This window comes from Thunnus thynnus, chromosome 3 (assembly GCF_963924715.1).
Source record: "Thunnus thynnus chromosome 3, fThuThy2.1, whole genome shotgun sequence".
NCBI classification, from domain to species: domain Eukaryota; kingdom Metazoa; phylum Chordata; class Actinopteri; order Scombriformes; family Scombridae; genus Thunnus; species Thunnus thynnus.
In genome coordinates this window covers 26,375,449-26,389,633 of record NC_089519.1, presented here as the reverse complement: position 1 = coordinate 26,389,633, position 14,185 = coordinate 26,375,449, and the positions used below count along the sequence as shown (strand labels likewise).

Below are 14,185 nucleotides of genomic sequence, written 5' to 3'. Positions count from 1 at the left end.
CAAGATTCTTGATTATTGGTATTGGAAAGTAGTAGACTATAGGATTCAAGTTACATTTGGAAATATCAAAAACTTTTTATATTACTTAACAATACATGTCCAATTAAATGTTCTCCTTCCTGAAATAGCGTCGGTTCTTCAGGACGATTCAATGTATCAGCACAATGTCGAGACAATAAACATTGATCCTGAGAACAACGAATGAAAGATATAAAAACATAAATCAGCTCAGATTTGTGTACCGCAATGCAAATGATGTATGTATACTCGATACTTTTGATATCCTAATTATTATAATGGTGGTATTAAAGATGCTATGTGACCAAAATGAGCTGCACCTCATCCATCACATTGACACTACAGAACACTGAAGGTACTTCACAAAACAATCGATGTTCATTTAGTAGCTGCTGTGGAGCTTTTGGTTGTATCACATGATCTTCCTCAGCAGATGGAGTTTGCTCAGTTAAAATGTCCGTTTATTTGAGCACTTTAACGACGTTTATTGTCCAGGTTAGATTCAAAGTTTAGATTGAAACTTCATTTTTGACCTTGGAAACAGCAGTTGACAAAATAATCTCACCACCACGTTCATTTAGTAGCTGCTCTGGAGCTTTTAGTTGTATTGCATGATCTTCTTCAGCAGATTGAGTTTGCCCAGTTCAAATTTCCATTTATTTGAGCACTTAAAGGACTTTTGTCATCCATGTTAGCTGAAAGGTTGAGATTGAAACTTCATTCTTCACCATGGAAACAGCAGTTATGAAAACAATTGTACCACAAGTTCCATTAAGTAGCTCTTCTGGAGCTTTCAGTCATATGACATGATCCTCCTCAGCAGACTGAGTTTGCCCAGTTGTCATGGAATTGTAGATGTTGTGGTGAGATTGTTTTGTCGACTAGTGTTTCCAAGGTCAACTTTTAATCTCATTACATGTACTTTTTTATAAAGAGGAATTGACTTTTAAATTTTAACAGGTTCCTAGAGTCTCAAGAGTGGGATTATAGAATAGTTTGGGTTTATGTTGGTAATTCTGACCTTTTCGCTTTTCTTTTATTTCTGTTATTTCTCCTTGTGTTCCAGTTTTCACCTCACTGCTTCCTGAAGGTATACACGTGGTGCACTGTGGAAAATGTAGGCAGAATGACAGATAGTGTGAATACAGCTGCTACAATTTCATTAGACTCAGCTGTCATAGATGTTAAAATGGTCAGTTCACCCAGATTCCAGCATTTTCTATTTTCAGAAGAAATGGTTTTTCGATTACAAAATGTTGATAGTGCAGTATGTATCATCCAAGAGTAAGGAGGACATTGTTTCTGGAAGTTTTTTAAATGTTGTTTTCCAATGCATGTTGTTACAAACTTGGATCAGGCTTGTAACAAGAGATGGAGTCCACACACACACACAAAGGGTTCTAATGCTAATTAAGTTTATTTCACTAATAAGGTAGAGTGTGGGGATATGGAAGGAGTGAGTGGTGTAAAGCATTTCCGGATGAGTGGAGGTATGTGTGTAGTGTTGTATATGTGGTGCAAAGCTAAAGGAACTACAGAGTTGTGGAGACCATGAGATGATTTTGAGGCTGCCTGGCAAGAGTAAATCTTCATACGTGTACAAATAAGACTTCAGGTACTGATACATAGAAGCAGGAACAGTGATGACTTTATAATTAAAAGTGTTTACTGGTTGCATGATTTGTTCATGAGTCACTTGCAAAAAAAAAAAGCTCTGCAGGGGTTCATCAGGTTCTCTGAATTTAAAAAAAGACATTCTTAAAAATACATTTCACATTGCTCCTGCTCCTATAAGAGTGAATGCCTGAAGTTTGCTTTTTTGTACATGTCAGTGCTTTGAGCTGCACAAATAAAGTTCTATACTCAGCAAATGAAACCAAAACTGTCTGCATGGATAGATACTATCATGTGTAAGAAAATATATTTTCTTGTAATTTGGGGAACTGACCTATAAGCGTGGTCTAGTATTGGTATAGTAATAGTTGCAGGCTGACTGCAGTGCTGTGGATGAACTGTAGGTGGAGACAAAGTAAAAACACAGGAGCAGATCTAACACTGCTGCTGCTTCACAGGGTCAGACACCATTGTGAAACTGGCTGACCCAGTTCCACATAAAGTGTTAATTCTTCTAATAAAGTTCACAGTGCAAGCAGATTTTGCACAACATAGCCTTGTTCTCACAGTAAAAGCTCAAATTACCAGTATTATTTCACTGTAAAACAAGTATTTATGAATTTTACAAATGTTCAATCAGTGTTCTGTAAGCTCATACTCTTGTAAACCTACAACCATTCTTTTTGATGTAAAACCCTTATAAATTAGTTAAATGATTGTAGCAACATTTCAGTGCACTGACCTTTGAAAAGCTCAAACCGGACGCCCTCTAGTGGGTAACTGGTAATATATCAGTGGCAGACAACAGCTGGGGTGTGTGTTTCACCAAACGTGTGACAACTGAAGCTCATCAAACTGATCCTATAAAGGTAAGTGGCTTGTCCTCGCTCACCACCAAGCTGTGGTGTTTTAAATGGGTCAAAATATGTTCACAGATGGTACAAAGACCAACAAAACAAGGCGTATTAAATAGTTACTTGCCTGAAACAACAATAAAAATGTATATTTTTCTAAGATGTCACTTCTTATTCACCTGGACAGAAACATTATATATTTTAAGAATCTCACTGTATTTATCAGGAAAGGAAGTGTGGTTTGATATAGAGTCTGTAGTGTGCCACCAGAGTAAATACAGAGGTTTTCAGTGTTTTATTGTAATCAACTAATAAACTAATACTTTTGAAAAGGAATTATAAAACAGTTGCTTCAATTTGAATATAAAATTATGACAGAGCAGACACAGGAGATCTAATTGGAAGGTTGTTGTGTGTTGGTCAGAAATGGTGATGCTGGCAAGAGTTGTGTTTGTGGTCAGAGCTCAACAGCGGGCCAATCCGAGCTCCTGCTGCTGCTCTGTGGCTCACATAAATAAATGTAACAACAGAAAATAAAATTTAATCCTCAAATAATCTGAAAGCTCTAAAAACTCTTTATTTATTTTGTTACATAAACTGTTTCCCAAATGTCAAGAAAGAACTTCCATACTCAAAAGTAAATATAAAAACCATATTTGATTTCAATTTGCAATTGCATTTTAAAATTAGATGATTAATTCATAATTTATTACTGTACTTAACGTTATATCTCATTTGTTTATTCTGTTTTTATACTTCATGTGAAAATTCAGTGAGCTTTAGAGGTGCTTGTAGACAGATTTTTTTATTTGATTCGATTTTTTTTAACCCTTGGACAGAGCTAGGCTAGCTGTTTCCCAATGTTCACAGTCTTTATGCTAAGCTAAGCCTAGCTAACCAGCTACTAGTGGTCATATTTGCCGTACAGATACAAGAGTGGTATAGATCTTCTCATCTAACTCTCAGCAAAAAGTGAATATGTGTATTTGCTTATATGTCAAACTATTCCTTTAAATGTATCAATTAAAAAATGTATTTTAATTTAACACTGAGAAGCCTTTAAAGGTGCTATATTATGTAAAATTAGCCCTGGCCCGTCCTGTTTCATAATACCACCTTTTACCTCAAGAGTCAATAGTGAGTCACTGTAGTGTCCAGTCTGCCCTCAGTCTACCGTAAGAGGATAAAGAATCCTACAGTTTACAGTGAGTCTGTGCTATGGCGTCGTCAAAACATCATAATGCTACGGAGACATCAGAGCCAGCGGTAAATTACCAAAGAGCTGCACAGATCAGCTCAACGGATCATTGCTCCCGGGATGATGATGAATGTTGACTGGCCGATAATCTCAGGTGTTGGGCTGCTAGCGGCCGAGATGACCTGCTTGTCTCACCCGGCCAATGGCTCCAATGGCATTTCCGAAAACATCAGAGCAAATTTTCAAACAAGCGTTATTTGGATGAACTGACCACATACTGGGAACCTAAGTGGTTACTCGCCTGAAAAAATATTAAAACTTAATAAAGTGGAATAATAATGGTCCAAATTCGAAAATAACAACAGTTTTTAGCCTGACTCAAAATATCCACTATTGCTGTCAGTTGTTCGGGGCAGCGCCACTTCTTCATCCTAGACTGAGGGCAGACTGGATGCTACAGTGACTCACTATCGCCTCTTGAGGTACAAAGTGAGACAGGACGGGCTGTGGATATTCTTACATGTAGCATTTACTGATTTTTTTGGCCACTTGGAGGCAGCAGAAACAAGTTGTGAACACATCATTGAGGTATTGTCACCTTTTCAGTTGATAAATTGAAATTGTTTTCAAACAGTTGCTCATTTACTCATTCAGTTGGAATCGTGTTTCTGTCTGATGATTGTAAGTCCAATATTCTCTTTTAGCTCTGTTTTGGTTTCTACCAACTCCTGAGGGAAATATCTTTAGCTGCTAAATGCTCCACTATGTTCACCAGCTTGTCACTAACTGTGTCTCTTAGTCGTTTGTTGCTGAACAGGTAGTGTACGGTGGGTTTTTAGAGCTTTTTCTCTGAAAACAGCTGCCTGCTGTGGCTGAAAACGGCTCTATGAGAGTGGTGAGAATGAACCAAAATGGTAAATTTGCAGCCAGATTGAAAACAATGAGCTGAAACTCGCTATAAAACTCTGTGAAGCTGTGAGGAGCTGGGTGGAGGAGTCGGGTGATCATTTTCTGTAGTTTCATCACTACAAGCCTCTCACATTACACAATCATTTGATACATTGTCATAATGAAAAATATTGATTATAGCTGCTTTAATTATTCTGGTTGCACACTCAGACTCCACAGATTGTACACAGAAAACATAAAATGGCTGTAGAAACACAAATAATAGACACTGAGTGAAAAATGTTGTCATAAATTACCACAGACCTGGTATGCACATAACTTGAGTCTTCAAATACTATCAAATGTGCTTTCAGAATGATATTGTCATGATGGGAAAATGCCCAAATTCGATTTGTGGATCAATATTTAGCCCTTATAGAAACTCTCTCATCTAAACAGGTCTCAAAAAAACAAATTTATTCACAGAATGTAGCGATAACTGATGAAACACAGACGTGTGTGGTTTTAACCTGTGTGTATTTTAATGACTGATGCAGAGGACGTCATGTCAGTGTCTCTGAACTACAGACACAGAGGTGGAATGATAAAACAAACCTACAGTGGATCAGGGTCACCTGGAGCTTGGCACGTACAGCAATGAATGATTCAACTTAAAAACATACAGCTTACAGACATACACTCACATATTTCTCTAGAATCTGCTATACAGTAACACACACTTACACAGAATGCATGTATACAACATTTGCATTGAACACAGAAATGATGCAACCTGTGTGCACCTGGTATTCCTTCAACTTTACAGCACTTTTCTCATCACGCTCCAAATATACAGAAGGGAAGTGTGTGTGTTCAAATATGGGTGGGAAAAATGCACACAAATGTGTTTTTATGTGTTTATGACGTGTAAGCGTGTGTGTATGTATCTCTGAGAGCAGCTACAAAAAAGGACACACAAAAACACACATGCACCGTAGACACTCTATCTCACACACAGACTACATTTCCCATGTTTTGTTTCTTTTCACAATTATACCATTCAAGATCTTCAAACAAATGAAATACGCTGCCAAAAAACCTCGAAAACACTCCGCTGACACAAGACAACCCGTGCAAGAGCATAGGAGCGACCTCCGATAGCATACATTTGGTTCTAAGGCAATAATGTAGTTCCACAGGACTAGTGTTGTTGATGCAGTGTGCTGTTTGCACGCTGTGTCTCCATTTGAAAACCTTTAGTTCCAGTTATCTGTCATTCAGTGTATGTTTGTTTTAGCACCATGGGAATCTCTCCTTTCAATCAGAATCGTGTCACTCCTGAGAGACAGCTGTGAAAAATATTCCCTTCCAATATCCACTAAAAAAAAAAAAAAAAACAAATCTCATGATTATTGGGGTGAAGAGGAATCGGGGACATCCATGAAAGTTTGTTAGAAGACAAACTGAAAAAACAGCATTGACACACACACACACACACACACACACACACACACACACACACACAAACAACATGATGCAAGGCGTAACATTAACATCACAGATCATTTTGGAAAGTTCTCCATTTGCATTTTGTTTTTATTTTTATTTGTCCATTCCAACGATGGTCATCTGCATAAGCTTTAAGCAAAAGGGCAAGGACAGGCTTGAGCCTTTTCTTTTCTCTGTACACACACACACACACACACACACACACACTCACACACACGCACACACACGTACAGTAAACACAAACATCATGGGCTGTACAATAAGACATGACAAGTAAAATCATCTGCAGCCGTTCTGAGCTGGGCTGTCGAGACCAGTTCCCAGGCATCAAAGGCAATAAAAACGTCTGTTTAGAGTTTCTTCTCAGTTACTGTGGGTGATGAGCAGCCGTGTGATCACAGTAAGTCGCACAGTTCAAGAATCAAGGAGTCAGACTCAAAACTCCCTTGTTGAATGCATTCTTTTTTTATTTAGGTTGAAGCTCTTTAGTTCTTTAAGCATCCATAGTTTATAATTCTGAACATGAATCTAGTGTGTGAAGTTGTTTTGAGTGTCTTTAAACCCTCTTTCCACATCGAACGAGAGCAGCTTGATGTGCAGTGATGAAAATCCATCTCCTCCACAAAAAATGGCTCACTCAAGTCAAGAAACTCGTCAGCATGTTTCCCCACGTTTGTTGAAAATCAAACTGATATCTTATTGTTTTTCCTGTTTCGTCTCAGATCGCGATGACCACCAGAGCAAATGTTCACGTGAGAGTCGTCTTCCTCTGGTGGCTGGCAAATGTCCACAACGTCCACGTTTGTGTGTGGGTCCGAGAAGAGGGGGAGGGGGGACAGGCTGTACTTTTTCTTGTTGCCATGGTGAAGGTCAGGGTAACAGTGGCGGGGCTGCACAGAGGTCAGAGGTCACGGGCTGCGTGTGAGGTCATTTCCTGGTGTGAAGACTCTCCTGGAACTTGGTGCTTGTGTAGCGGATGTGGAAGCCCTTCTTACTGATAGTGTCGTCGCTATGGAAACGGATCAGCATAGCATCTCCAGGCGAGTAAATCCCCTCCCTGGGCTATGGAGGGAAGATAGAGAGACATGTGATGCAGTTGTCAGACATTTAAAGGTCCATAGGATTAGTTTTATCTTATTTACTACAAATCACATTTACTTTATATCATAGCTCAGGTGTGTTTTCAAGTTTTAATTCCCTAATGTTCCCTCTAGCGCCACCTTAAGGTTAACATTTGTGGATTGGAGTTAAATGTCTCAACTATTGAATGGATCAACATGAAATTTGGCACAGACATTCGTGTTCACCTAGAGATGAATTGTAAAAACTTCGATGATCCCCTGACTTTTCATCTTGCAGCATTATGATGTAAAAACTGTCTGCAAAACCAATGACACTCCCATCAGCCTCAGCTGTACTTTGTGATTAGTGCTAATTAGAGCTGCAATGATTATTTGATTAGATTATTTGATTAGTCGATTTACAGAAGATTAATTGGCAACTATTTTGATAATAAAATATTTGTTGTAAACATTTGCTAGTTGCTCAAATGTGAGAATTTGAAGCTATACTGTGTCATACATGATAGTAAACTGAATATCTGATTTTGTCCAGTAATAAGGCAAAAAACGTATAAAATATTTTTTGAAAGTTACATTATTATTATCTGATAATGCAGTGCAGACCTTTTAAATCAATTTAAACTTAAACTGCATTATCACAGCACAGTAATATACCTTTGACAAAAATGAATGCAGACTTCAGATTAAATCTGATGGATTACAAAACCAAGCAAATTTCAAGACCCTGCTATTAGATTTGCATACTGGATGGAAATGAATGGCTGCCTGGAGCAGTAGGAAAAGATACAAAACCGAACAATATGATTTTCAAATTGTAAGGAAAGATGCAAAGTAGGTGCATGTTTTGTAGATAAAGATAAGACTAATGTTATTCTATATTTTTCTTATTGTCAACAAATACCATGAAAAAACAATCAACAATGTGTCAGTCCGTCTGTCGAAACTTTCCAACTTCCATGACCTGTCTGAGGCCCATTCATTCCCATATATATAGTTACATTCAGAAAGAATGCAATTTCCTAAAATAGCTGTGCATTGTAGTTTTTTTTAAGATTATCTTTTGGACACTGGGCGGTAAAGAGGCAGACAGGAAACAAGAGGAGAGAGAGACTAGTATGACATGCAACAAGGGTCCCTGGCTGGAATCAAACCAGGGACACTGAGGTTATGTGGCATGTGCAGTAACCGTTCAGCTAGCAGGACTCTCCTACACTGTAGCTTTAAGCAAAGTTATTCAGGAATAAATAGAGCATTTGTTGGGACTATTTCCAGCTGCAGATTAAAACATATTTGGTGCTCCAGTGAGGATTTATGGCAGTGGAAAGATGAATGCTGATTGATTCAAAATAAATTACAGTGCCCATGTTCATTGTAATGAACATGGGTGATGAACAACAGTGTAGCTCATTGATGTAGAACAATAAGTATAAATATATCAGGGTTTTGGTTACAGGCAATAATTGTTAGTAGGATCATTGTTGGTTTTGGTCTTTTAAGGAAATTTGTTGACAATTAGAAATTTATAGAATATTGCCAGAATATCCTTCAGGAGTCTGATAATAATCATTTTCATACCAAATTACGATAAATGTAAATTAATGGCTGCCTGGAACAGGAGGAAAACTACATTCAGAAAGCTAAAACTATATAGTATACATTAAAAAAGATCATTAAATATGAAGAGTATGCATGATTCGTACTTAAGGGACTAAAAGACTGAAATCATTTTAATAAAAACATGGCTTACCCCTGAACCGCAGAAGCGACCGAGTCTATGTGAGTTGGCGTCGTACCCATTGTACAGCTCGATGTAATCATAACCACAGTCAGCCTCCTCCTCTACCTCAAACGTGATGAAGCTCAGCTCGATGCCATAGCCCTGCTCTGCCGTCAGCAGCCACTCACAGTCAGTGTGACCCGGGTAGTTGTTGTCCCCAAACTGGGAGTGGGAGTAGAGGTTCTTCTGGCGGGCTTCTGCTTTCAGACGACCTCCACATTCTGCAGACACATAGATGGAGGAAAGATCATCAGGTAAGTTACATAATTAATAAGCAATAATACATTTTGACTTGAAAAATTAGGCATTTTGGTAGATTTGGTGTTGTCTCAGGTGAACTCAGGTCAGGTTTCATAACTGATTCTCATCTTGAATGTGATGCATGTTGTGAACCACTAGAGGGAGACGTTGATCTTAAAAAAAAAAAAACCTACTCAAAGTTGGGAAATCCAAGCTGGTGACAGAGAGTGATGCTCTTAACACACACAAAAACTCACATGTAGAGTCTGAAAAACTCTGTGAGATATAAAATAAAAGTAATCCTCCACACAGACACACACACACACCTGTGGAGTGTGTAGCCTGGAAGCCCTTCCTTTGTACTGAGGCGTCAGAGATGAAGCGGAGGTACATCTTGTTGCTGGTGGAGACTAGGGCCTCTGGGATTTTACTGCCGCACAGTCGACCCAGGATAGCCGCTGTGTCACTGTCCCCGTCGAAGGCCTCAAGATGATCATACGCACATTCCTGGTGCTGCTCGATCTCAAACTCATTGAAGGTCTGGAGGGGCAGAGAGATGGAGAGAGAGACTGCTGAGTGAAATGTGTTGTTGACCTTGCTCTCCAGTTTATATATTTATTTAGAAAGTAGCTCCAGTGAAAACTGTTGAAGCTGTTGATTATACAGATTAAGCCAGACATGTCTCTTAAAGACACAGAGCTGTTGAGTTTTTTAAATGTTATTTGTCAATGCTTTGAACACCACAAATTAAACTGCATTCACCTCCATTGTATTGGGTCGACAGCAGAAATCTCAGAAATTGATATCTCAAAGTGAGAAAATCTGTTCTTTTATGTAATTTGGGTGAATTAACCCTTTAGAGCTGAGATGGCAGATACATGTAGCATTCATGTATCATTATAAAACAATTTCACCTTGGTATCTAACTGTAAAATGTAGAATTTTAATCAAAACAAATAATGCCCTTTATCTTATATAAGTATTACTGTTAGTGCTTGTTTTTCTTAAAATTAAGACCCATAAACCCTGTTTTCCTGTTGCCTTTGTCACCTTTTTGTCTTATTGCATGCATTCATCATTGTAGGGAAACTCTGACAGGTTTGGCTCCGACTGCACTGAAATAACACCGGTCAGTTCCCTGTCTTGTGCAGTAACGCACGTAACTTCAGTGAATAAAGTAAGCTCGTCAAACAAACTACTGCTCAGAGCAGTGTAGCAGCTGATAGAGGCAGCCAGTCTTCTTAGTGATGCTCTCATTTGTTGAAGGGTAACATAAAAGTCAAAAATGTATAGATTATACTGTACATATAGGTGAGGAAAGTTGTAAAATCAGATACAGTGTAAGGAATAGAGAGAGGAAGAGAGATACAAAGAGAGGACGACTGAGGAGAGGAGAGTTTCCTTGTTGGAGCCTTCATTATATTGTCTTCATTCAGGGTCATTTGCTTTCTTTGTATTTCTGACTTGGCATCTTATCATCAGATAAAACACAGGAATTCACACCTGAGTTCTGTATCAGTGGAATAAAGGTCAGAGTTGATAGTTAATGGAGCAAACAGAGGAGATAGAAAACATTAAAAGGTGTTACTGCGCAAACAAACGTAGCCTTTAATTAACCAAAAGATATCTAAGTCCTGTCACCAGTAACTTATAATCAGACTGACATTTACTTCTGCTAGTGAGAAGATGTATGACTAAGATCTTTATTTTCATCATAGTAAACAGTATAGTTTAGATCATGTTTAAAAAGGACTGAAATAGGCCTGCAACTAATTATTTTCATTATCAATTTGTCTGTAGATTATTTTCACAAAGCCCAAGATGTGACCTAAAATGTCTTGTTTTGTCCCGACCAACAGTCCACAACCCAAAGATATTCAGCTTATTATCAGAGAGGCCAAAAAAACAGAAAATATTGACATTTAAGAAGCTGGAACCAGAGGATTGTGGCAATTCTTTTTGACTAATCTTGATTAATTGATTATCAAAATAGTTGACAATTAATTTTCTGTCGATCAACTAATAGATTAATCGACTGATCGTTGCAGCTCTAGACTGAAATCACTTTCCATCATTATTTTTTATGTCATTTGTTTGATCATAACTTGTGCGAACAGACAATATTCAACCTCAGGCTGCTCTGTGAGTGTTGTCCAGCTTCACACTGTGTTGACATTTTTTCACGAAACCAAAATAAATATATTTACATCTCATATTTTGTAATACTTCAGAGCAGAAAGCAGAACCCCTGCCTGCTTCTGTCTTTGCCCACACTGCTTACACGCTGACACGCATGTACACAGTGTCACGATTCATAATCTAATCAAGTCACTGTGTTTGTGAAGCAGACTACAATGAGTCATAACACCTTGAAGGCCTGTCTCTCCCACACACACACTCACACACGTCTCTGATTGTCTCCTGAGCGTTGCTCCATCACGCCACCACAACCACCACACTGCATTGATTTTTACCAACCAGGCGGAAGGAGGAAAAAAAGAGCATGTCATTACTGAGAGGGGAAGCGTTTGATTCTGGGGACGTGATGGCTTCCAGATGTTTTTCAAACTGTAGCTGCGGATCTGTTTACTACTCCCGAGAGAATAGAGTTCATATGTGTGTGTGTGTGTGTGTGTGTTCGTGTGTGGGTGAGAGAGACAGACAGACAGAGTGAAGAAGCAGTAACAGAATGACCTTCATGTCTATGTTCAGATTTCTGGTATTAAATTTATCCCGCTGTGATGTCATTACCGAGGATATAGAGAGCACCCCGCTAATCTCAACACACACACACACACACACACACACACACACATACACACAAGAACGAATTTCCAAACTTGTGTGTACATCACATGTAGTTAGACATCCAGAACAGGTGCAAAAAATTTGGTAAACGTGACATCATTGCTGATGACATAATGTGTTTTCCGTTACATAAGAGATTATCAAAAACTAAATGACAGTTAATGACGGTTTTGATACCATGCAGCGAGCTCAGCATGTGACTGCAGAGTGGAAGAGAGGTGAGGAGCCAAATTGTAATATTCTGCAGGACTACAGATTGTACTGTGAATGTGTGTTTATCTAGACCCTGAGTGTGTGTGTGTGCGTGTTGTATAGTTTGTACCGTGTTTGTGTGTGTGACACTAACTTGGACTTTGGGAGGATTATCTGAAGCACGCTGTGTGAATGTGTGCATGCGTGCCCCTGTACTTGTATCTTTGTGAGGATCAATTTGAGTTCTAAGCTCGAGATATAAATGCTTTTTAGAACTGAAACGATTCACAGGAAATTAATCAGCAACTACTTTGATATCCGATTAACTGTTTAATTGTTCTCTTGTTCTAGCTTCTCAGTTGTGAGGATTTGTAGCTTTTCTTTGTCTTATGTGATAGTAAATCAAATATCTTCAGGTTTTGGACTATTGGTCAGACAAAGTGGGCAATTTGAAGTTGTCACCTTGGGTTTCAGGGAATTATGATGGGCTTTTCCCTTATTTTCTGACATTTTAATGACAAACAATACATCTAGAAAATAATGTTAAGGTTAAAAACAAAGATAAATTGTCAGTTGTAGCTCTAGTGCTTTAAATGACACATATCCCGCCTTCCTATAGAGGATTGCTTGTGTGCATTCTCACAAATTAACATTACATGTCATCACACAATCAGTTTGAAGTTACTGTATGAATGACAACAACAATAGAAGAACATTTTGAAGAGAAACTAATACAACTTGTCAGTTCTGCTACTTTATCTGGCTTGATCTTGATATTAATAATGTTGTAATATCCTCAAGAGTCACCAAGATTAGTTATGCTCAAGTTGTGTAAAATCAGGAGTTCTCGAGAAAGTGAAAGTGTTGGTATCAGCCGAGGATGATTCTGCTCTGATCTGTCCCCTGGTGCATATGCTTTTTAATCCAAAAAGCAAGAATATTATGAGTCTTACACCCTGACGTTGCAAATGTTTTGTCTGCTCCTCACTTCTTTTCTTCTGTTTGAGCGTTAAGACTTGACTTTTATGTAGTTGCATTGACAAATAACTAAAAAAATCAGACTTGAAATGTTCACCCTCGACTATCTTTAATCCATAATACACATGACACTGCATCTTCTCTACAGAGAGATTAGGAAATGCTGCTTGTCTGAGTTTCTCGAGTAGCTCCAGTTCAGTTCATCAGTTCCTCAATTAAGACTGTGTTTCTGATTATATGTCAGTTTATTCATGAATACATACATCTGCAGTAACTCTGAAAATGTGGAGACGACTATCAGTGTGTTGACACATAAATTCTTCCATGCACAAATGGATGCATGTGTGCAGACTTGCAGGCTAAACACACACACACACACACACATAGAAAGACACGAGGACACAGATGGCCACTGCCCAAGGCCTCTTTCTAACGCATGAGCACACGCTTGCAGTTAGCCCGAATATACAAACGTGCACTTTCTACCCCGTTCACATTTGGGTTTCATAAGTGGAACATGGGAAAGAGAGATCATCGGGGGGGAAGAGGGGAGGAGGGCAGCCTGGGGCTTTTACATACAATATGACCCCACAGCCAGAATAATGCATTGTTATGAGGAAAGGAGGCGAGATAGTAATGTTTAAGACAAGGGTCTGAAGAGAGAAAGAAAAAACCTAAACCTTCACAAGCCCAGAAACATTTGTTGTCTGCTTGATTTTTAAGGACACTTACTATCTTGACTCGGTGTCCCGGCGTGGCTGTTATGTCCCAGGTGCACTCCTTACGGCTGGGATACTTGTCCGGCCAGTTGGGGCTGCTCAGGGTCCCACTGGGGCTGTGGATCTTATGCTCACACTCAGCTGTAGACACACAGAAACACGCAAGCACACACACACACACACAGGAAGTTAAAATCATGGCTGCACAGGAAAAGGTCAAAGGAAATGGAAAGGGAACAGGAAGGAGAGAAACCAGAGAACCGAAAGAGAGAGAAAAGATTTCAAAGAAACACATCCTGGTGACAAGT

General features: G+C 38.8%; 1 protein-coding gene across 1 annotated transcript in view; it reads right to left on the bottom strand.

Moving 5' to 3' along the window:
• Positions 1–5,092: 5,092 nt before the first annotated feature.
• Positions 5,093–14,185, bottom strand: part of tll1 (tolloid-like 1) — a 60,736-nt gene continuing 51,643 nt past the window's right edge. Inside the window, exons 19-22 of the mRNA XM_067585033.1 lie at positions 13,891–14,018; positions 9,507–9,720; positions 8,911–9,161; positions 5,093–7,143 (exon numbers count right to left, since the gene is read on the bottom strand). Coding sequence (XP_067441134.1) covers positions 7,009–7,143; positions 8,911–9,161; positions 9,507–9,720; positions 13,891–14,018 — 728 coding nt within the window. The 3' untranslated portion in view covers positions 5,093–7,008. The remainder of the gene's footprint in view (positions 7,144–8,910; positions 9,162–9,506; positions 9,721–13,890; positions 14,019–14,185) is intronic.